The 22555-nt window shown below is 42.6% G+C and overlaps 1 protein-coding gene across 1 annotated transcript in view; it reads right to left on the bottom strand.

Annotated features, from left to right (window-relative positions):
* The window catches only part of ANK2 (ankyrin 2), a 269516-nt gene that overhangs the window by 122884 nt on the left and 124077 nt on the right, over positions 1-22555 (bottom strand). The window contains exons 3-5 of the mRNA XM_023520862.1: positions 19047-19145; positions 17353-17451; positions 308-406 (exon numbers count right to left, since the gene is read on the bottom strand). Of these exons, the coding sequence (XP_023376630.1) occupies positions 308-406; positions 17353-17451; positions 19047-19145 (297 nt within the window). The remainder of the gene's footprint in view (positions 1-307; positions 407-17352; positions 17452-19046; positions 19146-22555) is intronic.

Genomic DNA, 22555 nt, shown 5'->3' with positions numbered 1-22555 from the left:
GTGGAGCCGCAGACGATGAAAAGGGGGAGCAAAGGCCGCACGCCCTGGCTGACGGGGCGAGCAGAGGCGCGTCCCAGCGGAACTGCTCTCCTCCCCTTGTCCGGTGACCTGCCCCCGACCTGCCAGTGGCCCCTGCATTTCTCCAAGGCGTAGGCTCGCTGAGCCCTGTGCACAGGTCGTTCCTTCACGGCCACTGTCATAGGTCACAGTGGTGACGTGAGCATTCCTGCACATTTTAGCAGGTAACAGGTCCTGTGCAGCTGGACACAAGGATCGAAGAGTTTGAGCCTCTGGGTTGGCATCTTACCTCGGTAGCCGTGCTCTGATTAGCTCCATTTTCCAGCAAATATTTTACAACATCGATGTGGTTCTCTTGGGCAGCCATGTACAAAGGAGTGAAGCCATTCTGAGGACAAACGATAAAAAAGATAACTTCAGTCATCTGCGAAGTTTAAACCCGGGAAGAATACAAGACAAGGAAAGAGAAAACACTATGAAGTAAACCTTTGCAATGGTGAAACATACCATATCTTCACAGTGAGTAAGTAATACAAATATTTACTACTATAGAACTAGATAAAATCAGAGTGAACCCATCCTCACACATAATTTCTAAAAGAATGAGGAGAAAAAGGTATGGCAGAAACATTTCCCGCATTCCTGTCTTCATTTCGGCACCAGAAATTCACATTTCTCACCACTTAACACCGTGTGAAAGATATTTAGTATTCTAATGCTTATATATTCTATAATATACAGAATTTTCACTATATATAAATATATAAAATGTTTACATACTGTTGTCTATATTAACCAATTCATACACTATTTAAATGGACCACCATTATCTTGAATGTACGCAGGTTAGTTAGCACCTTAAAAAGTATAAATTATTACTCATTCCAGCATAGGCTAGGAGAGATCGCAAATCTGATTGAAAATAAAAAATCTGTATTTCAATGTTTTGATTGAAGTAGCATGATTTATACTGAACATCTTATTTTGTAAAGCCACTCTGAAATTCTTACATTCATTTACTCGATTATTTATTAACACGCAGCCACTAGCAGCTGGGCCATCACTGGGAACAGTGATAAACAAGACAGACCCTGTCCTCACGGAGCACTCGCTCCGGTGACATTACACCACTGTGACGTAGTCACAGATTTAAAGACACCATGAAAATTTCATAACTTCAGTTGAAAACTAAGTTTAAACTGACACATTTTCTTTTCATTAGGTACTTTGCTATATATAATAACTCATAAAAGAAAAAAAAACAAAACTTTGTAAAAAATGAAATAATTTATAAACTCTGAAATCTAACAATTCTGTCCAAAAATAGTCACAGTCTTAAGCACAGTTGACTCCCTGTAAAATCCCATCACTAATGAGACCAAGTGAAACACAGACCAGACAGCGGGGTTTTCAAAAACTGAAAAGGAGAGAAAATAGCTCTTGAAAAATCCATCTATATATATTGTGTAAGTGTGGACGCATCATTCAAATGGCCAAGAGCCAGCAAAATTTAAGCAGAGTATACAAGTAGAATAAGAAATTTTAAATATGATTATCAAAAACAACCTGCAGCTTCAAATGGGGGAGCAGTGTCCGCACCCAGGGGCTACCGTAAGAGGAATCAGCTGACCACGTGCAGGGTTTGGGAAGCGCGCGCTCGCTCGCTGGACAGCACGTCTTTGTTAAACACGGCGAACAGGTGAAACCCTGTTTGCTCAGAGGAGCGAAGAGGTGGTGGAAGGGTGGCATCGGAGATCCGGGGGCATGGGGACCACGAGTGGGTGTGCAGTAGGGACGCAAAACGCGGACACAGACATCCAACAGGGCGGCGACCGCTACACGGCCCCTGACACCCAGAGGAAGGGGACAGGCGGGGCTGCCAGGTGTGCGAGGGAGATGTGCTGTCCTCAGAGCTGGTTCCTGGCTTGACAGGGACCCCTCCAGCTGAACCAGGCAGAGGGCCCAGAGCGGGGCATGCCCAGCTGGTCCCCCCGCCCCGCAGACGCCCGGCGCTGGCGCTCTCTCAGGCTTCTCCCTGCGTCCAGCCTCCCGAGGGTGCGTGCTCTGCACGCTGGAGCGGGCAGGCTGGTGTTCCCCAAGGCATCCACGTGCTGGTCCCGGGGACCTAGGTCAGTTCCCGTGGCAACAGGGCCTGTGCTGCCGTGACTAAGCTAAAGGTCTCGCTGGGGAGGGAAAGCTGGGTCAGCCAGGGGGCAGTGAAGAGAATACAGGGCTCCACAGGAGGGCGGCGGAGGATGGCTTTGGAGGTGGAAGAGGGGACCTGACCCAAGGGAAAACAGTCTCAGAGCCTCGGGGGAAACCAGCAGCTGGTTCAGACTTCAGACTTCTAAGCTGGTCGGGGAGTCGACGTGTTATCCCAGCTGCGGACTCTGGTAATTTGCTGCAGCAGCCAGGAATCTCGCGTACACCCCGCGCTGTCTGCCGGGCAGGGCGGGGGTGCAAGGGGGACAGAGCTCGAAGGGGCAGGTTGGCATGTCCACGCCTTCGGGGTGACGCTCTTGCGCTGTGGCTGGAGCCAGGGGTGGGCAGAGAGGAGGGGCCGGCTGTGTGACCAGCGCCAGAACCAGCACCGCCCTCGGCCAGCCATGCAGGGAAGTCCACGGTTTCGGAGGGACCAAATGTGTACCCGTCACGTGTCACAAATATGTGTTTGTCCAGGAGGAGGACAGGGCTTACTTACCCAGGAGCTTCCTAGTCGACATGTGGCTTTTTCTTCTGAAAACACTGTAAGTGGGCCTCTCCGCACTCTTGGCCTGGGCCCTGCACGGGGCGGCACTGAGGTGACGGCCTGCAGCATAAGGGGGACCTCGGCTGGCGGGCGTCGTGAAAGCCCCGTGTCTGCTCCATGATGGGGACCGGGGCTGGGAAGGGCAGTGGTGACAGGAACAGTTCCCGAGCTTCTGCCACAGGCACTCAGGCCCAGGTGCGTGGACTGCACTCTGCAAGTGACCACAACCGCAGGCCCCATTTGCCAGGGACAGTTGAGTCCAGCACAGCCTCCTGAGTGACTGTGAGTGGAGGCTCGGTGGACAAGGAGGCAGATGGCCTCACGCCTAGGACGGTCCTGCGGCATGAGTGCTGTCCCCATGTGAACTGAGGCGGCCAAGGCTCAAGTACTTGGGTAACTTGGCCAAAGTCTCCCAGGTAAGAAGTGACCTGAGTGACAAACGGGAACCAGTTCACAGACAGTCTTCTCCCCTGTGAAGGATGCAGGCCTCGATCCCGTCCACGTGTGGCCCTCAGCCCAGCGCGGAGCACTCTGCTGCGGACCCTGAGGGCGCCCAGGGGCTGCCCTGACCTAGGCATTGGCGTCTGCACGCGTGAAGCCCTGGCAGGCGCGCTGTTCCTAAAGCTCACTTTTTAAGCTTCCTCAGGTGACAAAGAACCACCCGGTGGCTTGGGGCGGGGAGCACCATGGCCACATGTGCGTTGCAGAAAGCTCTCTCTGGTGACCACATCTACCTCGGTTTAGGGTGCTGGGAGACAAGCACACGATTAAGAGATTGATCTGCTTTGCAGTATTTGCAACAGTGTAGACGAAAGGGAGGCAACCGAGCCCTGCCAGCGCCTGGGCTGGGAAGGGGGGTCACTGATACTTAATGCGTGACGTAAGAAGGCAAGGACGATCGCCACGGCCCGAAAGATGCAGGAAGTTACCCTTCCTAACTCACTGAGCCCGCCGGAAAATGTCAGCCCTGCCTCTGGGCAGCTGGCCCTTTACCACACCTATAAATGTTCCAGCAGAGCTTCTACCTTCACACATAAATGGGTTAACGACACAGGACGGTGGCTTCTTTCCACGCATCCAGGTGCCTCCCAACATACGACGTCTCCCTATTTTTCTCAAATCACCTGACCGCATGTAGGTATGAAAGTCTATGTATTTCCTCCTTGTTGGTATAAAAAAGTTAGAGAGCCACAGCTGGCCGGTCCCTGGAGGGTGCCAAGAAGGTCGGCATCATCATGACTGTGCTTCCAGTGTGACCAGTGGGCGCCTCCACCAACTGGCCGCTACATATTTTGAACATTTCTCCTCCCCTTAGCTGATATTAAATATCTGCATTCATTTACATTTATTCGACAAAGCTGTGTGGCAACTCTGGCTGCCAGGCACCACTCCGCTGTGGGGGTTCGGGGTGAAAGCAGAGGCCCTGCCCTGCCCATCAGGCGCCCGGTCCAGGGGCTGGGCTGGGCGCATGCCGCCGAGACATCAGAGGTCAGTGCACGCACAGGTCATTAGCTTCTTTAAAAAGGTTACGTGTTGGATATAAGGAGAACACAGAGGGACAGAGAACTCAGCTGGATGAGGAAATTAAGTCTGAAGGACATCATGGGAGTGACAGCTGGAAACACTGGGAATGACTTGGTTTGAACTGAGTCACAGAAACCCTGGAGCTGGGCACATGAAGCAGGAAGCAGGAAAGGGACTTACAACAAGGGAGACCCAGGGAGAAGGTACACGGAACACATGGGCATCTGTGGAGAAGGCAGGTGACCAGTGGGAGAGGGGACTGAGACGGGGGGCGGGAAGGGGGGCAGTAAGACCCACCTGGGGGAGGGAAGGAGTCTGAAGTTTATGCTCAACTCTGGGGAGTCGCTGACACTTTTAAGCAGGGGAGGGGAAGGTGACAGGGTCACACTTGCATTTAAAAGAGATTATTAACTTGCCAGGAGTGGAGAGGATGAATTGGAAAATGGCCAGGGTATAGTCTGGGGGAGTAAAAAGAAGGTTTTTATGATAATCCAGTTGAGAAGTGAGGATTAGAAATAATAGGATTTGTTGTATTTATGTAATTATATTCTACTTCATGCTTTCAAAGGTTAGAAGTGTTTCCAGTCTATATGGTTTATTAGTCATTGATAATATTTCTCAGGTTTGTAAAGTTATAACACTCTTCTTTTAAAATTGCTGTTTTGAGAATTCAAGCACTTGTAATATTACAAAAAATATTTCCCCATTTTCATTAGTGATATAACTATGAACCGCTGATCAGAGTTTAGCCACTGGTGAGAACTTCTTTGGGTATTGGATTATCTAGGAAAATGAATAAATACAAGCTAATATTTATATATCCTCGAGTTTTTCAGAATATTGTTAAAGTAAATCTATTTGACATCTGTATCTCATTTCAAAGAAATCATACGGACACAATAATGTCAGTATGCAAAGTAATAAATGGTTTAGAATCAATGTTTTGGACAATGACTAAAACTCTGAGAACTATCATCACCTGTTTTTCAGGATCTTAATTTTGTCAGCACATATAAGCTTACTCTTTCCTTACGCAAGATCTGTCTACTGGATGACTTGAAATGATGGATCATATAAAGTTATTTTTACCTTAATCTAAGAATCAACGTAACTATTCAATTCAATGGCTCTTTTTTACAGCACCAAATTTGTTCTAAAAATTTTCACCAAGGCACTGGACCAGGTGTTTTGAAAGTCACAAATATGGATGTAATAGTTCCTGCCCTCAAGGAGTCACAGAACACATGTGGACAGAATCGCCTACGGCTCAACACATGCTGCGCCTGCCCGGAGAGAAGCACGAGCAAAGCGACCGCGCTGGGGAGCGACAGCGCGGTGAAGACGGTGTCTGCTCCGGACCGGCGCCTGGGCCCGAGAGGACATCGGGGGCCTTCGTGAGACCAAGATGTAGCTCTAGGGAGAACGCATGCCTTCGCTGTTCTTTTCTTTTCCTGTTTCATTTGTACAGGAAGCTGAGTGTGTTTGCTCCAGGCGTGTACTTCACTCAGGAGTTCTGTTCTCGAAGCCTAATATTGAGTCTAGTGAATAGTAAGTAGAACTACTGAACGTGAGCAGGAGCCAAAGCAAGAATGCATCTTGGAAAAAATGTCAGACAAGTCTAAAATGTTTTTAAAAATAATTCAAAGATCTCTTGGCCAGAGAGATAACAGAAAACTGCAATTCATGGGTGACATAACCACCTGGCTAAAGATAGACCTGACATGATTTCACAGCTCAAGCACAAGCCAAAACGGGGTAAAGGGATCATGAAGCCTGCGAACGGTGCGCGCATCACCGTTCTCTGCACACTCCTCGTTCCTTCTGGTTCTCACCTTTGGTCCTACGCTGCCAAGCTTATTAAGCATATTTCGGTGATTCAAAGAAACCGCCCTATCTCTCTAGGTTAGAACGTTAACGCTACACGGGACACACCATTTCATAGCTGAGCGACTTGAGTCGAGACTGAGTGGATGGACGCCAAGTGGGCCATCCAGCCGCAGAGGTCAGAGACACGATGGGAGGTGAGTGGACGCGGCAGGTGCAGAGATGCTGGGAAACACGTCACCAGCCCTTGTAACCTTTCAGGCCTTGACACAGTGTCCCCTCTCTGAGAGGCTTTGCTCGGTACCTGTCACAATGCTTAGCACGTTACAGGCGCTCGATAAACATTTGTTACACGGCTGAGCAAATCAAGTAGAATAGGGTCCGAGTTCCTTTCATGTCTGCAGTGGTTTCAAAATGCAGCTTCGAATTCTTTGACACCCCTCCTTTCACATGTGGAGCTCAGTTCCCGTCCCTTGAACGTGGCCAACACAGCGATCAGAACGACAGCAGATGACTGGAGGCTGCGTGAAGGCTCCGCCACGCCTCGTTCTCTCTGGCAGCACAGCTCTGACGGAACTGCGCCGCCGCCTCGTGACGACACTCAAGCACGGCCTGCGTGGAGACTCGGGTGAACAGAGGCTCCAGCAACAACCAGCGCCAGCTTGCCACCTAAGTGAGAAAGGCAGCTTAGGGTGAATCCTCCAGACCCAGAGAAGCCTTCGAACGGCTTCTGTCCTGGGTGACACCTTCACTAAATCTCATGAGAGGCTGAGCTGTGATCACACAGCTGAGCCACTACAGAACCCCTGCTCCACAAACACTGTGATAACCATGTTCACTGCTACTTCGAGCCACTGAATTTGGAGCTCCTTTGCTTTGCAGCCACAGCTAGCTCGCACACGTCCAACAAGGTTGCACCTGCCCTGCCCTGCCCTGACCTGCCCTGCCCTGCCAAGCACACCTCTCAGCACGTACCCAACGCTGCTTCCTTTCTCTTTAGGAAGGAAGTTACTTCCAAATTTTCAAATTTTCTAGTCATACAACTGTCTCCAAACACCATCTTACCTAGAAACTACAAAAACTAACTATCAAACACGGTGGCGCTATTTAACGCTGACTGAGCTCTGACTTCAGTAGCGTGTCCCCAACCCCAAAGCACCAAGACCATGGTCCCTGGACTGGGCTGGGTTCCGAGGAGGAGCTATACAAGGGATCCTTCCAGTAGAACGGAGGGTCACCAGAGCTACAAGTGACCGCAACTGGGAAAGACTGAGTCTTTGCATTAGTAAGAAGGAATGAGTGGAGCAGGTGGCTTCTGTGTATGTGCTTAGATGAAGCAACCTAGTCTGAGAGTTTGCAAATTACAGTTTTAAATCTTGATAATACTCTTAATGCCATGTGCCACTTGCTCGTTTTCTGAGAGTATTACATGTACTTTCCATGTCTACTGTAAAACTCACCACCCATTACACAATCAATTTCAATGGGAAAAAATGGGAAGTTATAGATGGCTCTGGGTTTGAACCTAGCGAGAGTGGCACTTCCCTTCCAATGCAGCCTCTCCTATGCAGGAAGGTCAGTGTCAAGATTTAGGTGTTTCTCAAAGCAGAATCCTCCCCCAGCCTCAGCCATGCTGCGAGCAGGCTGGCCCTCACCCAGCGGTCAGCGCTGGTCGGGGGTGACCACTCTAGCTGCCATCCCGGGTACTGACTATCACATTCTTCCTCTCCATTAGCCTTACGAGAGAGAAGGTCAGGAAGCATCCCCAAATTATCACCCAGCTTTAAGGTCAGGATGATTCAAATAATTTCTCTAAATATATGGTAAACACACAGCTGCAAAGGATATAAAAATCCAATGGGTACTACTAATTGCAGTCACAAAAATAAACACTGTTCTGTGTATTCCACGGGTATACTTAGGGCAAAAGAACAAAAGATGCAATTATACACTTGCTTGGTAGTTAAGAAGGTATTTTATTAATTAAAATACCGTACAAATTTTCTCAGATGATCTAAACTTGACAATTCTTTATCAGGGTTAAGACTACAAGTTATCTCAACCACCTTATCTGCAAAGGTCCCCTTTAAGGGATTATAGCTAAACCACTAAATGACGTTAAAATGATTAACGTTCTAAACCTAGGGAGGTTAAATTTTATGGCGTATTTACCAAATCATCTTGTCTTGTCCAGAACTACACTATTCAGGCCATTTAATAGAGAAGACTATGGCCCATCATCACTCAGCCACAGGAAGTAAGAGCGGGGTCTGAACCCCAAAGGACTCCAGACTCGGGGCACCCTCCATGCCCCTTAGCTGCCCCCTTCCGACCAGGATCAAAGTGCCTCCAAGAACACCCACGCTCCCATCTGGGAACTGGATGACGAACCGCCGCCTGTCTTCCCCTACGCCACTCACTAGAGACGCGCAGGAGAGCTCTGACCAGCCATGGCCGTGAACGTGGCACAGCCAGCTCCATGGGCAACGTCCTCGTGTTCTCCTGGACACCAGAATCCCTCCAGTGTCTATTTCCAGTGGGCAAGAAATTTAGGGGGGTGGTTGACAGGAGAGAGAAGGCTACACACTTTGTATTTGTGACTTACCCTGACAGCCCGGTGAAATTAGTAGTGTATCTCTACACGATTCAAGGGAATGAACACTCACAGGGATGAAGCAGCATGCCTCAAGCTCCACACTACTTCAGGCATGGAGATGGGGCCGGAGCCCACAGGGAACGAATCCTGAAGCTCATGCCCTTTCTACCACACTATTCTGCCATGCGCTTGAGCAGCAAGTGGGGCAGTATTTTATCATGTCTGGGTATTGCTAGCCATCAGAAACACCACTGAAAACACTGTGTTCCCACTGCATCTGCCATAATCCCTGCTTTCAGCTACTCAAGGATAAAGTACCAAGAAAACACGTGAACTATTTGACATATTTCAAGTTAATCATTTCAGTTAGCCCTATACATCAGCTTGAACTAATCTTCCTAAAACTACTGGAGTTTACCTAACTTATTTGAACTTCGTATCCATGAAAGCCAAAAAAGTCCCTTCTTTATTTACCCAAGTATGAAGTAGTGTTTTCTTGTTTGCAATTGAAGGCATCTTAGTTGACAGAGACATCTACACTAAAATAGAGCTTATACTATTGCAATGAGTTTAAAATAAAGCATTTTCCAGGAAATTTAAAATATCACAAAGCGTATCGCAAAAATAAAAGTATTAAAAGCAAAATTTACTATAATTATGTTATAAATATATAATTCAGTAACCCTGAGATACATCTGCAGAAAAAATATGAAAGATGTTTAAGAATGAGGTTAAACTACAAAAAAGCAGGTGGATTATTTTCAGTAAGGAAATAAATTTGCTCTTCCAAGTGTTGAGATTTTTAAAATAATTTTTTTCTGTTTGAGAGGCTAATGTAAAGTAAGGTATTCAGTGGTAGGTTTTCTTCCATTGTTATTTTTGCACATATAATGCTAACTTTTATTTAAGTTGTCAATAGAAATGGCAAGTTTATCTGTGCCTGGATTAAATGCTTTCTCATTATATCACATACAATTTTATAATAATCTATATAAATGTCTTTATGTTGTGTATATAATAATTTTAAAATAAAAGCTAAAATTAAATTTGCAGATGTTGTGCCCTTATTATTCTCTACAGAAGTAATGAAAATGTCTCAACATTGAAGATAAAATTTTAACATAAAGTTAAGAATATTTTAATATCAAAACAAAATAGAGTAATTCCTTGATACATTTTCTTTAAATAAATTTTTCTATTTTCGAATTGCTGAACAACATCGATTACTAGGTTCAGATCCTTAGTATGTAATAATTTGCTTGGCATATATAGCAAGTGCTTTAAAAATGTATATTTTTAAGCAACTTCATAAATGACCCAGTAGCTTAGAAGAGGAAATGTGCCACCTCCAAAAGCAAAAATACTGAGAAAATTAAGTCATAACAATCACTGTGGGGTGCTTTTATTTTCCCTTGACAAAGTCAAATCCATAAACCTGAAATAATTGTTTTGAATTAAGCCATAGTAATAATTTAATTGCTTATTGTTTTATCATTTTGAGGTTGAGTAAATATAACAGGATCAAAGAATTTCGACTCTCCAGATCAAAATACTGAAAATAAGCTATAACTCTTTTACTTCTCTTATACAATATACCCCCAAAAATGTTTTTAAATTAATGATTACCACACAGGTTTCTTATTTCTGCTCAAGTGTCTCTGAGAAAATAAAATGCTCTTCCGAGTCTTTAAAAACACATCTAACACATCAAAACACCATATGGTTCATTTGGACCAAGCCGCTCACAGCCCCATGTCTGATAACTGCCCCGCTCCCCCGCTGCCCCCCACACCCCCGCATGGCACCTGGCGGCCTGAGCTTTGGCAGGGCACACACAAGGCAGTATGCAGCACCCCGTCGATGCTCAGGCCCGCATCCACCAAGTCCCGTGTCCAATGAGATGAAATGACCGCAATGTCAATCATTTTTGCCATTCAATGATTAGAATATTTTGCATGCCGATTCAAAAATTGAAACATACAGTCGATAGCATGCAGACACTTAAACACACTCCATTTGAATTCAAACATTTTTTCTTAATTTTCCTAAGTAAAAATTTCCTTTTCTTTTATTCCAAAATATTTCCTATAAGTTTTTTCAGTCTTTCAACAGCGCTCAATCCAATGCCATTCTTCCCTCTTGTCTAATATTAAAGTTTGGGATATAACTGAGGTCCCATTTCACATCCTATCAGAAGTGAGAACAGGACCGGGAACGCACACGGATTCCGGAACGTCTGAGCATCAAGGACAGTCCGAGGCAACAGAAGCTGCCGGAAACTCTGCCCTGCTCGCGGGGCAGTGGCGCTGACTCACCCCTGGCTAAGCTCGGTCAAAAGCCACTGCGGTGTCAGAGCAGGCAGTGCCTCAGGGCAGTGCCGAGGCCAAGAAAGGAAAGAGCACCAGGAACATGGCCAGCCCCCAGGGATAACTCGCTATTTAACAGCTGCTTAACACATTCTAGTTCTGAACTTGCCGAAGATACAACCTCAAAGAATGAATACTATCCATGTAATGACATAGAAACTTACATGGACGACACATGGAACCACCTGTCACATACTCAGACAGGTGTGCTGTGGAGTATTTATTTCTCATTTAGACCTTGAAATACACTCACATTCACCAAGGACACACACACACACACACACACACGCTCATGTAGTTAAAACATCTCCCTGCAGTCAGTTGAAGAAGGCTATCAGGGCAGATGGGAATAAGCATTCGTTGCAAAAATCTCATGGTAACAAGCAGAACTCAGGGGCCAGTGCAGTAACAGAACACTTGGATTTTGGCAGCCATAGAAATAAGGAAAATGTGATAGATGATGAGAGCTGTCATATTTTTGAGGGAAAAAATCTTGCTGCTTCCCATCTAGAATCTTTAGTTCATACAATGGACACAGAAGACACAGAGGTAGTCATCTGAAGGTGCCTGAGGCCGTTCCTTGGAAGGACTCTCCCAAGCACCTCTATGTCAGGGGACGAATCTTCACCCAGGGAAATAAAAAAGTGGCAAGGTTAAGTCATGTACCCCCTGAAAACTGTGACTGTGACATCTTCACCAAGACAGCATTTGTCTTTCTCTATCTGGTTTACTTCACTCAGCTTCGTGCCCTCCAGTGAACTGTTCTCTAAAAGTAATTTTAATGCTGGAATGCTACTAGGATATGAGATCATTCCATTCCATGCAAAATTTTAAAGACTTCAGTTGTCATCATTTTCCTGTTGAACTTGGGATGCCGAGAAATACAGATGCTCTTACAAAACTGTAATCACCCAGCAAGCTGATTTTCAGAGTCAAAAGCAACACAAGTATCCTGACTTCTTTCATATCCCTGGTTCGAATACAAGTACATGCCTTTGTCTTAACTTCAGAGAATCTGAATTATAATAGTAATTTCCTCGATTTAAAAGACCAAGAAACTTATTAAGAAAAAACCAAATATATATGTATATATTTGGAGAAAAAAAGCGGAAAACAAAAGCTTTTTATTGGAATCTGTGAACATGGATCCCATCTTACAGACTCTGTGTGTGTGTGTGTGTGCGAACGCATGCGTGTGTGTGCGAACGGAATGTTCCATTATGATGTTTGTTTTGAGAGCCAAGGACAGCTCTGCAGCCATGTGGCAGCAATTCAGTGAGATGGGCATCCTGGACAGCTGTGCGGGCTTTCTCCCTCTTCACCACCCACCTCAAATTATTTGGGACAACGGATGAGGCCAACAAAGAAAGAACTGTAAGGAGCCACACCTGAAAAGATACCCATCCCTGCGTATGGTGGGTGTACGCACCTCTCAGGTTCTGGGAGTATAATCAATGGTCGTGTGATCTTGTAATTGGCATTAACGGTCATGGTCTGAAAATCTGAAAGCTAACAAAACAACAGCCTAATCATGTTTGTTGTACAAACAGAAAAGTCTTCTTTTGGAATAAAATGTCCAAGACCGAAATAACCAAGAGTGGTGAGCATAAAACAGGCAAAAGGACCCAGGAAATATGACATTGAGAATACCAAATCGGAGTATCTTGTTTGGACTCTCCATGAAAATAAGATGAAAGGGGAAAAAATGGTGTTTGTGGAATCCTCATAAAAGGACTGAAGTACTCTAAATTCCAAGAAAATGTAGAACCATGTAGACATAGATAAGAAAAGATGAACTCCAAAGATACTGGAGAACTGTATCTCAAGAAGCACTCTCCCGTCTCTCACATGTTAAACCGTGTTAGGTAAAGGGGCTCTCCGGGAGGTCTGAGCTGGGTGGGCTCACAGGGCAGTGGGTAGAGCCCCGGGCCTCCCCACTGAGAGGTGGAGCTGCAGATGGCTTCATGGGAGCCAGTGGACGACGCTGAGCACTGCTGGCGGGAAGGTGTCCCTACCAAGTGCCCACGGGGTTGTGGCCCCATCACTATTTTATTATGAGACCTTGGTTTTCCTACCTGTGCCTCGATTTTCCCAATATACAAAAAGAGAATCATCATGGCTGACCCCATCACCGTAAAGATAAAGTGAAAATACACTTTAACAGTGAGTGTGAGAGCCAGATGTCACTACTGGGCTGCAGTCTGTGGCATCTACTCTGCCAACCCACAGCCAGCTCCCTGGACTCACACTCCTTAAAGGGTCTCATGGGGGTCTTGAACACACCCCCCTTTTTACCAAATTGCGGCCCCCCGTCCCCCCACTCTGCAGCTATCGGGAGCTCCAACATCACAGCCTCCGCTGCATAAGGTGAAGACAGTCCCCATGCCCCACATTTCACTCAGCTTCTCCTTCTCCAGAGGGATTATCTGGACTCGTTTGCTTTTTTAAATTATAGTAAAATATATACAACATAAACCAATTTGCTTTGGAAAAAACAAAACCCAGATATTTTCAAGGTAACTCTGCCTTGTTACAGTGGGCATTCTGATTTAAAAGATTTTATAGACAGAAAATATAATAAAGACATAAAGGAAAAATACTCTTATATGAGGAGCAAAAATGTCACATTTTTGTAGAGAAAGTTAAGGGGAAATTTCTCAGCCAGATTTCCTTGGCGGCAACAGCAAAATCCCTTCCTGTCCTGGACAGGAGTAAAAGGAATTTTAAAAATTATTCTCCGGACTCTGCAGAGAAGGCAGAGCTGTTGTGGGAACGAGGGGAAGCAATTCCGCCGGGATGGAGATCATGGGCGAGGAGGGAACCATCTTTGTTCGTCATCAATAATGACACAGTGAAAAAACATCAATGAAGAGAAGGTACACAACACCCTTGGGGTCAATATCATTATCTGTACTATTATTACTATTAAACAGGTGCTGTTAGGAATGACAGAAGACACACAAATTCTCATACATGAAGAGTATACGTGTACATGTTTAGCCTCCAATCATATATCTACGAGTATTAGGCCAAATCCCAAAACTATAAAGAAGTGTGAGATAAATCACCTGCTCCCAAGACGTTAACCACCTTGCAGAAATAGTAAATATACATTTAAAATAAACCTGAGATGGACAAATATCAGTGGGTAAAAGTGCTACAAAAATTTAAACTTAGCACTTGAGAATATTTGTAAAACTTTTTCAAAGTATAATTTCTTTGCTAATATATAATTGGAACGATTTTTAGAAGTCTTATCTCTAACAGGTGTACACGTTATAAAAGTAACATGCAAATGCCCAGATAACTGGAAAGCGCCTCAGCATGATTTGCGTAGGACTGCTTGGAGGACGTTAAGATGCCAGGTAAAGATTTTCTCAAAGTGCCTGTGTTTTCAGGAAGCAAGCAGCCACCCTCGAATCACTCTAATTTGGCCTCCAGCCCATGATTCTGCATTCACTGTGGTCCTGAGCTCTCCACGCCACTGAATCCAGGAGACCCAGGGCCACAGCTGGAAAGCCAATGGTCAGGCGATACGTAACATCACGGGAAACCGGGCTCGGGAGAAACCAATCCCTGCTGAGTGCAGAAACTTGGTGTGTTATTGTATCGATCACATCATTCTACTTAAAATACTTAAATTGCTCTGCTGGTGGTTCTGGAATTCTGCATGGATTCAGGACACTGACTACCAAATCGACCCTGTGTCCTGTGAAGGTGAGCTTCTCACAGGTCTCATAGTTTACACAGAGAATACAGAAAAATCCAGATGTATGCCTCTCCATGACCCACAAGCCCTGTAAATGTTTACTGAACACATATTCCTTGGAGATTTTCAGAGAGTTTCTAAACTTCTTAATTCAATAATAAACTTCGTGGTCCTTTTCCAAATAACTCAGAAGTTCATCAAAGGCAAAGGACTAGGCAGCCGCCAATGCTCCTAACAGACTCTTCTGTACTTGCCTTGCATGTTCTTAGAGAGATGGAGGAGAAGGCGTAATTTGAGTACAATCAGAATTTATGTGGTGCGTTTGGGATTCCTATGCCCTTTTTCTGGTTCTCAAAAGGAAGTGACTGTCCAGCTATGATGAGCATGGCTCCTACCCCTTTACCTGACGTTCGCAACTGTCACAGAAGAAATCTGTATCTTAAATAAGACAGGACTGACGAGAATCATACACAAAGGACTCATATCCAACATCGCTTAAAACAAAGATTTTGGAATTTGTTCATACACAGAGCAAAATAATCACCCCGTTTTATATAAATTCTTACATTTTAATTTTAGTCATCAAATTATGAAATATTCTCATAATAATTTTTGTTAATTGGCAATGATGGCTACCTAAATTCTATTATAGCAAAATACGTCATAGGCCTAATCAAGTGACTTAGGCATTGAAGAAAACATCCTAAATTTTAATTATTAATTTTTCTCACTCTAAATGATATAAAAATCATTTTGAAGCTATTTGTCAGGATTCCCAACAATGTAAATCTTAAATTGAGCTAACTGATATAGTACAAATCTCTTAATGACAATACACGAAATTGCTACATTCGACTAGTCATTTTGAGAAAAGCAACCTGGTTCTTTCTATAGATACTAAGGACACTACCATCTGTGTGAACTTCTGGTCAGAAGGAATCTATGGGCAACAGAGCTTGACCAGGCTTTCATCTCCATGCTTCTTAAGGACACAAACTACTGATCCACGCACGTAGCTGAGTCTGTCTGTACTAAGTCTTACAGCAGCATTCTTATGCCCAGTTTTCCCCTACATTCTCCAAAGCAGCAGTTCTCAAAGTGCGGTTCCTGGGCCAGCAGGATTAGTGTTACCTGAGAGCTTGTGAGAAATGAAAGTTCTCAGGTGCCACCCCAGACCTGAACCAGAAACTCTGGGTGGTGACCAGAAACAAACATCTCAACAGCCCCGCAGGTGACTGTGGTGCGAAGGTCTGAGAATCTCTGCTCTACGGCAAGGTGTCCTCGCCTATTGCTGCAAAGAATAGTCTGTAGCCCTTAATCTGGAGTAGATTTTTAGAGTCCTGCATCTTGAAGCCCAAGATGCCATCATACTTTACAGAATATACAGGAGTTCTTTACACATGGTACCAATTAGAAATTTTTCCATTCAATAAAGATTTTAGAATGTGACAATCTCAATAAATGTCAAAATATTGCTATATATTTAACTAAAAATTTGGGTTATAAGGGGAAAATGTGCTTATTTAAAATAGTTTGATATTACAGAGATAAAAATGGACAATGCCTTACTTGTCATAATTTCAACAGATTCTTCCCTGTAATCAAAGCTGAAGAAAATAGGGCTGATTCTAACCTTGGCTCTTTAGCATGTAATGAGTCCAACAAGAACCATATCTAAACAATGAACCCACAGGTGACAGATATTCCTGTATGAAGGCCTTCAAAGGCAAGCTGATGAGGTGAGCCCAAGGGACGGATAGAAAAGAACTGGTTTATTTTGCCAATGGCCCCTGTGGTGTGGCCTGTGTATCAGAAAGCTAAAAACCTTTAAAATCCAAGAGAAGGACTGGATTTAATTATAAATATATGTGCCTCAATTTCTATATAAACACATAATAGATACCAAGAGTAAAGCTCTGGGCAAAGCAATATTTTCTCCCCTTTCCGTCAGAAAAAAATATAGGGCTAAGGTGTATAGTATGATGTATTTTGATTATTCTTTTAAAATTTTCCTTAATTTCATTTTGAGACTATGCAACACCCATCCTATGTAACTGTTACCGTGTGTGTCACAAGGCTGTCTGCCTGGCTCGTTTTCTTGTTTCCCTTGGCAGTTCTGTGAAGCCTGCACTTGGGTGGGATGTAACCACGGTAGTGTGAATCCCACTTGAGAGCAGATTTCCCACTGGAATGCTAACCTTTTGAGAATTTTTAAAATTTAAGGAGAAAATACTTTTATAGAGCAACACAACTTGCATAAGTAATTCATATTTCACAGATGTTGCTGTCATTCTGGAAAAAACAGTTTATACTCTTTTTTAAATGTCTTAAGACAATGACAGACCGTGCACCTGTCATATTTTCAGTTATATTAAGAGGGAGATCATGATACAGCAAAAAAAATAAATGTCATTGAATGAGTTAACAAAATAATTTGGCTGAAATAAATAACAGAAGTATTTACAGTAAATTTATCTACCCAACAGTAGGCTAGACCCACTGAGCAATTTCACAAAGCTGTTCCAACTTAAATCCACTTATGGAGGAGAAAGTCTGAGTGTGATACCTGAGACTGTGCGTTGATATTGGCTCCCTCCTTGACGAGAACTTTGACAACTTCTGCTTGTCCAGCCAGAGAGGCGATGTGAAGAGCTGTGTTTCCTTTCTGTTTTGAAGAAACAAAACATAAAATGTTACGAGTTTCCAAATTTCATAGAAATGGAAATGTACAGGCATTTTCAATTTTGCTGATTGTATCAAGCGGTGAGAATTAGCCATTCGATCAATATTGTAGCCAGTCTTGGGAAGGAATCATTTTTTTACCATCAAAGCATTAGCCATCCCATATAGTGTCTTCTCCTCCATCACAATTCTGTTACGTTACGAACATAGAAAGAATGAGTTCTTACCACTCACATACTATTGTGAGGGCTCAGTTGCCTTCTCTTTAAATGAGGTGCTTTAAGTAAGATTTTTTTCTGGATCTACAATTCTACAATTACAATCTATGATTAAAAGGAACCTATACTTTAAAATGTCAACAGAGTTTAAATAAAAGGAAAAAAGAAAGTCATAATAAACAATTAAGCAACCAAAGAGTGGTTGATTTAATGAATATATTACATTAATATGGGCCACTTAGGGAAAGCAAATATATTCAAACTGACATTCTTTAAATATTTGTTTAGCACTTATTTGATGTGGTCAAGATAAATGTTAATAAAAATGTTCATTCTCTCATTACGTTCAAAGTAGGAATTTATTGTATAGTGAGAGCTTATATTTTAACTTCTTTGGAGCTGCTAGTTTTCTGTTTGTTTTGGTTTTAAGTCTTCACGAGCACTGCTATCTAATATGCTGTGAGCAGGGCCAGCCACAATTTGCAAGTTATGCAAGCGGTGCTGGAAGTCCAAGTCACTGGCCCTTCTGCCAGCACAGTCCAGCATTCTGTCTCCTCCTGGTTAGCCCAGTGCCCTAGCTGCAGGCCTGCCTGCCTGCCTCTCTCTGCATCTCCTACAACCATGGGTTATCACAGGCCAGCGCTGGTTGGCAGGCTTGATCTGACTGGGTACAGTTTTTTTCCAAATTAAAATTTCACCTTCTAAAGACAAAGATTTGTCATCACTGATGATTTTTAAAAAATTTCTATTGTTTCTGAAATGACTCCCCAAAGACAAGATTCAAATATACTTCAGCAAAAGCAGACTGAACAAGGGAGCAAGTTTCTAGTATACCCAGCATCTTGTACATTTCTTTACATACGTTACAGTGACAGAATTTAATTTTACCCTAATAATTAAATCCATGATCCAAAATCTCTTTTCTATCAGAGTATAAAAAATTTATATTCTCTTACCAAGTTAAATGAATACATTAAAAGACATAACAATTTCATTAAAACATAAAAATTACTGGTTTATTTCCATTGAGATGTTTACTATATAAACTTAGTTTAAAAAATGAATTAACCTTAGTAAAATAGGACTGTTGACAGAGAATTATATTAATCTAGTCTCTATATCAATCAAAGGAAAAAAGCCAAACTATTAGAAACTAGAGATACAGAACTGTCTCGTCTGCTACGTCCCTAAACGAAACAATTCAAACTCTTCAACGTTTAACGCAAGAGGCTGCGATTTCAGTTCCGCTTATCACGAAGCTTTGTGCTCCAGCAAACCTCTGAAATGTGTAACCAGGGAAAGAAGCTTTAAATCGCTTCCTCTTTTCTAAATAAGTAAATTCTACCAGCATGAGCGTTACCTTGGTGGCGGAATCCACGGCGGAGCCTCTTCCCAGCAGCTCCTGGACAAGCCCCACATGGCCCTCCTTGGCAGCCAGATGGAGAGCGTTGAGTCCATTCTGCAAGGAGAAGAAACAAGGCCTCAGAAGTGGAGAGTTAGGAGGGAGACAGCTGTGCCCAAACCAAGTAGACAACCCAGCGAGAGACAGGCGCAGGTCTCTGCACTGTCCCCTTTCCTTTACCTCAGCTTGAAACTATTTCATTCAGAGAGTGTTTTTGAATCAGCGAGGCAAAGAGGTAAATATTAGAAATGTGGATTGGGCAACTTCATGTAAACACACTTTTATTTACACTTAGAAATATCTAAATACTTTCGTGTTGAGAAAAAGAGGACTGTATCATTTATTGTGCCAACCAGAAATAAAATTTTTCCCAGAACATAGATAGCTTTAAATAAATCCTATTTTTTAACAAATTGAAGAGAAATAGTCTTTTCATTGAAGGTGATTCGAAAGCCACAGGGCAATTTCTAAGGTAACATAACTTTGCAATGACAAAATTATGCTTAAAAGGCATTGAGTTCTTTAAAAAAAAATAATAATGATAAAGTTTATCTTATAGTCTCTGATAGTACTGTAGTATCCGGTTCTTATCTAAATTCCTGAAAACTTAATTACTCACCATAGCATTAAAAAAACCTTACTGAAGATTTCACTAAATATGATGTCCACATACATTATACTGGCTTAAAGCGTGAAAGGAGCCCTCATCAAGCATATAAGGAGAATCAAATATGAATTGCTATATGGCAAATTTCCTGTTTATGGTCATTGTAAATCTTGTACTTAATGATTTTCTTATGGAAAGTATTCAGGCTTTTACATGTGACTCAAAAATAAAGTAATATTTGCAAAACATGGTCCTGCTTTCTCACCAGCATCGACTTTGAGGAGCTGATATAGTTGTACTAGAAATACATTCACATCGTAGTATCTACATACTTCCTGGCACAAAACAATAGGAATTAAACCATTTTGGAAATTTATTATTATATGCCTAGAAAATTTAGCAAATGAATCAACGAAAAATAAAAACTTGAAAAAGATGGTGTTTTATGACTTCTAGTTTCTACTAATATGCAAATGATGTTAGCTGTGTTAACTACACATAAATTATTCAACAAATAAAAATTATTTTTCACTCCCTTTACCAGACCAAGGAAAGCATTACATTTTTTAAGTTGTTTTCTAAGCTAATTAGCCAAAACTCAGTCTCCCTGGTAACATGAAGTACTTAAAATAGATCTAACCTACTTCACAAACTCATTCTAACAATGGGACTACTGGGATGAACTTTCAAGGAGATAAGTGAGCTCGATGATATTTAAGGGCCTTTAATTTCCTGACATCTGTTTATTCTATATGTCCTTCAGCATGACATTTTATTGGTTTTCCTACATTGTTTATGAAAAGAAATCTTTTACTCTGTACTATGAGCCATTACGTAGATGTTTTTGGAGAGCAGGTTCATTATTTCAGTCAGTAAAAACCAAATATTCCAATCATTGGGAGCTATCTAGATGGCCAAGCAAACTAATATTAAAGAACTTTACATTTTAAGATGTTTATTCTAAGAAGTTGTTTTTCCTTTTCCTTGGTTCTGACCTCTACCTCCATCTGAGGTGTTGGAACCTGAAAGTTTGAAAGGCCCTTTGAGACACTCTAGTCCAGATATTCACCTGGCACTCAGGCCCAGGACGGACACAGAGTAGAGTTTCACCCAGTAAATACTGTTGGGTGAATGAATCTAAAGAGAGCACAGAGGGGCTATTTCAGTAAGGGTTACGGTTGCAATCAATCAAAACTATTTATTATGTATCTGAAAGAAGACAATTGAGCAGTCCTTAGAGTTTTCAAGTGTTCTATACATATCAGCACTTTTGTCCAAATGAGAATAGAGAAATTTGGTTTGGAGATACTCTTCCAGGTGCTGGAGTCCAGCCCATGGAACAACAGACTTACTCTGCCCAGGAATTGTTATGCGCTTTCTAAAATCTGATGCCATATAATTCAGGGAGTTCTCACTTGAGGGGCAAGCAGCAGGCTTGGTCAAATAACCAGGTCTCTCCATGTATGACTTTTGGGCTGGTTCACTCTTTATGAAGTCTCCCTCCAAAACTGGAGGTACGAGGAATCGTTTTACTTGCTCTTTTGCAATTTTTTCTTTTTTTTTTTTTTTTTAAGTTCCTTTCTGGTGACTTGTATACCTCATTAGAATGTTCTCATTAGCTCACTTTTACTTTTTAGAAATTATTTTACCTGATGTCAATGTTTATTTAACTTAAAAAAGTGTAACCTGTAAATTGAAATCCCTAACTGAGGAAACATGGAGGATTTCCCACCTTAAGTTCTCTGAAGCCCTTTATCTACCCAATTAGATCAGACCCTCCTGGACTAAGGCCCTGGCTTCTGAACTGTAATCACTGAATGAGAAGAAAGCATTTGCCAGTGATTTCTCTTCAAGTTCCCTATTTTCATACTTCCTGGTACCATGTCTCCCTATCCGATCATAGAAGTAGTTTATTGTGCAAATTAGCAAATATATATCAGAGTTCCACTGCCAGCCAGGTGTTAAACACTTACCAGCAATATCACTGTGTGAATAACAAGATTTTAGATAATGTGACAACGGCTTTATCTTTTAAAAAAAGGTCAACTGGAAAATGGGTCAGTTTCTCTAAGGTACAGTAGCCTCAATCTGGTCTTCGTTTACCTCTAAAATTCTACAGTGTGGGCAGCATGTAGGATAAGTCTACAGGGAATCCTGCTTACATTTTTCATAGAGTCAAGCACTACTAAGCAACCGATCCTTTTTTGCTTAAAATAGGTGCTCCGGACTGGTTTGGAAATGATGTCGACAGTGCCATTCTGAATGTAACATTCTACAAACTTCAAACAGAAAGGTTCGAGAATTAAGATGTTTAAAAAGTGTAAAATTTTCTTCACTTCCATAAGTGAAGTTTGAAGGTTTTCGATACTTTCTCAATCTTCCTCCAGGAGATTATTTCTCCTTTCAGTCTACAGTGCCAGCTCAGCTGAAAGCCTTAACTTGATGACCAGACTCTTAGAACATGGTTTCCGTGTTTCAATAAATATTGACAAATACTTTTTTAAAAATTAACAAAGGTAACAAAATACTGTCTTAAATAGAATATAGCTGACGCAATCTACTCATGAAACTTAAATACACATTTAAATTAAACAATTCCAGGAGCTAACCTGAAGATTCCAATGCCCAACTATTCATCTTAGTTTACTCCACAGAGTGTTCTGTCCATGAATTCAAAATGTAGCCAACCCCATTTTCACAAACAAAAAACATTTTAATCCACAGACCAGGAGAGAAAATTTCCTCAATGACTGGCCAATTAATTACAAGGCCAAGGCTCTAAAAGAATTTTTTAAAGAAAAAGTACCCTTTGAGAGAGCACAAAGATTCCCACAACAAATCTCTACGCTATAGTTGCATG

Source organism: Pteropus vampyrus, unplaced genomic scaffold (genome assembly GCF_000151845.1).
Source record: "Pteropus vampyrus isolate Shadow unplaced genomic scaffold, Pvam_2.0 Scaffold282, whole genome shotgun sequence".
Lineage (NCBI taxonomy): Eukaryota > Metazoa > Chordata > Mammalia > Chiroptera > Pteropodidae > Pteropus > Pteropus vampyrus.
The sequence above is the reverse complement of the archived record's forward strand: the minus strand, read 5'-3'. Positions and strand labels throughout refer to the sequence as shown.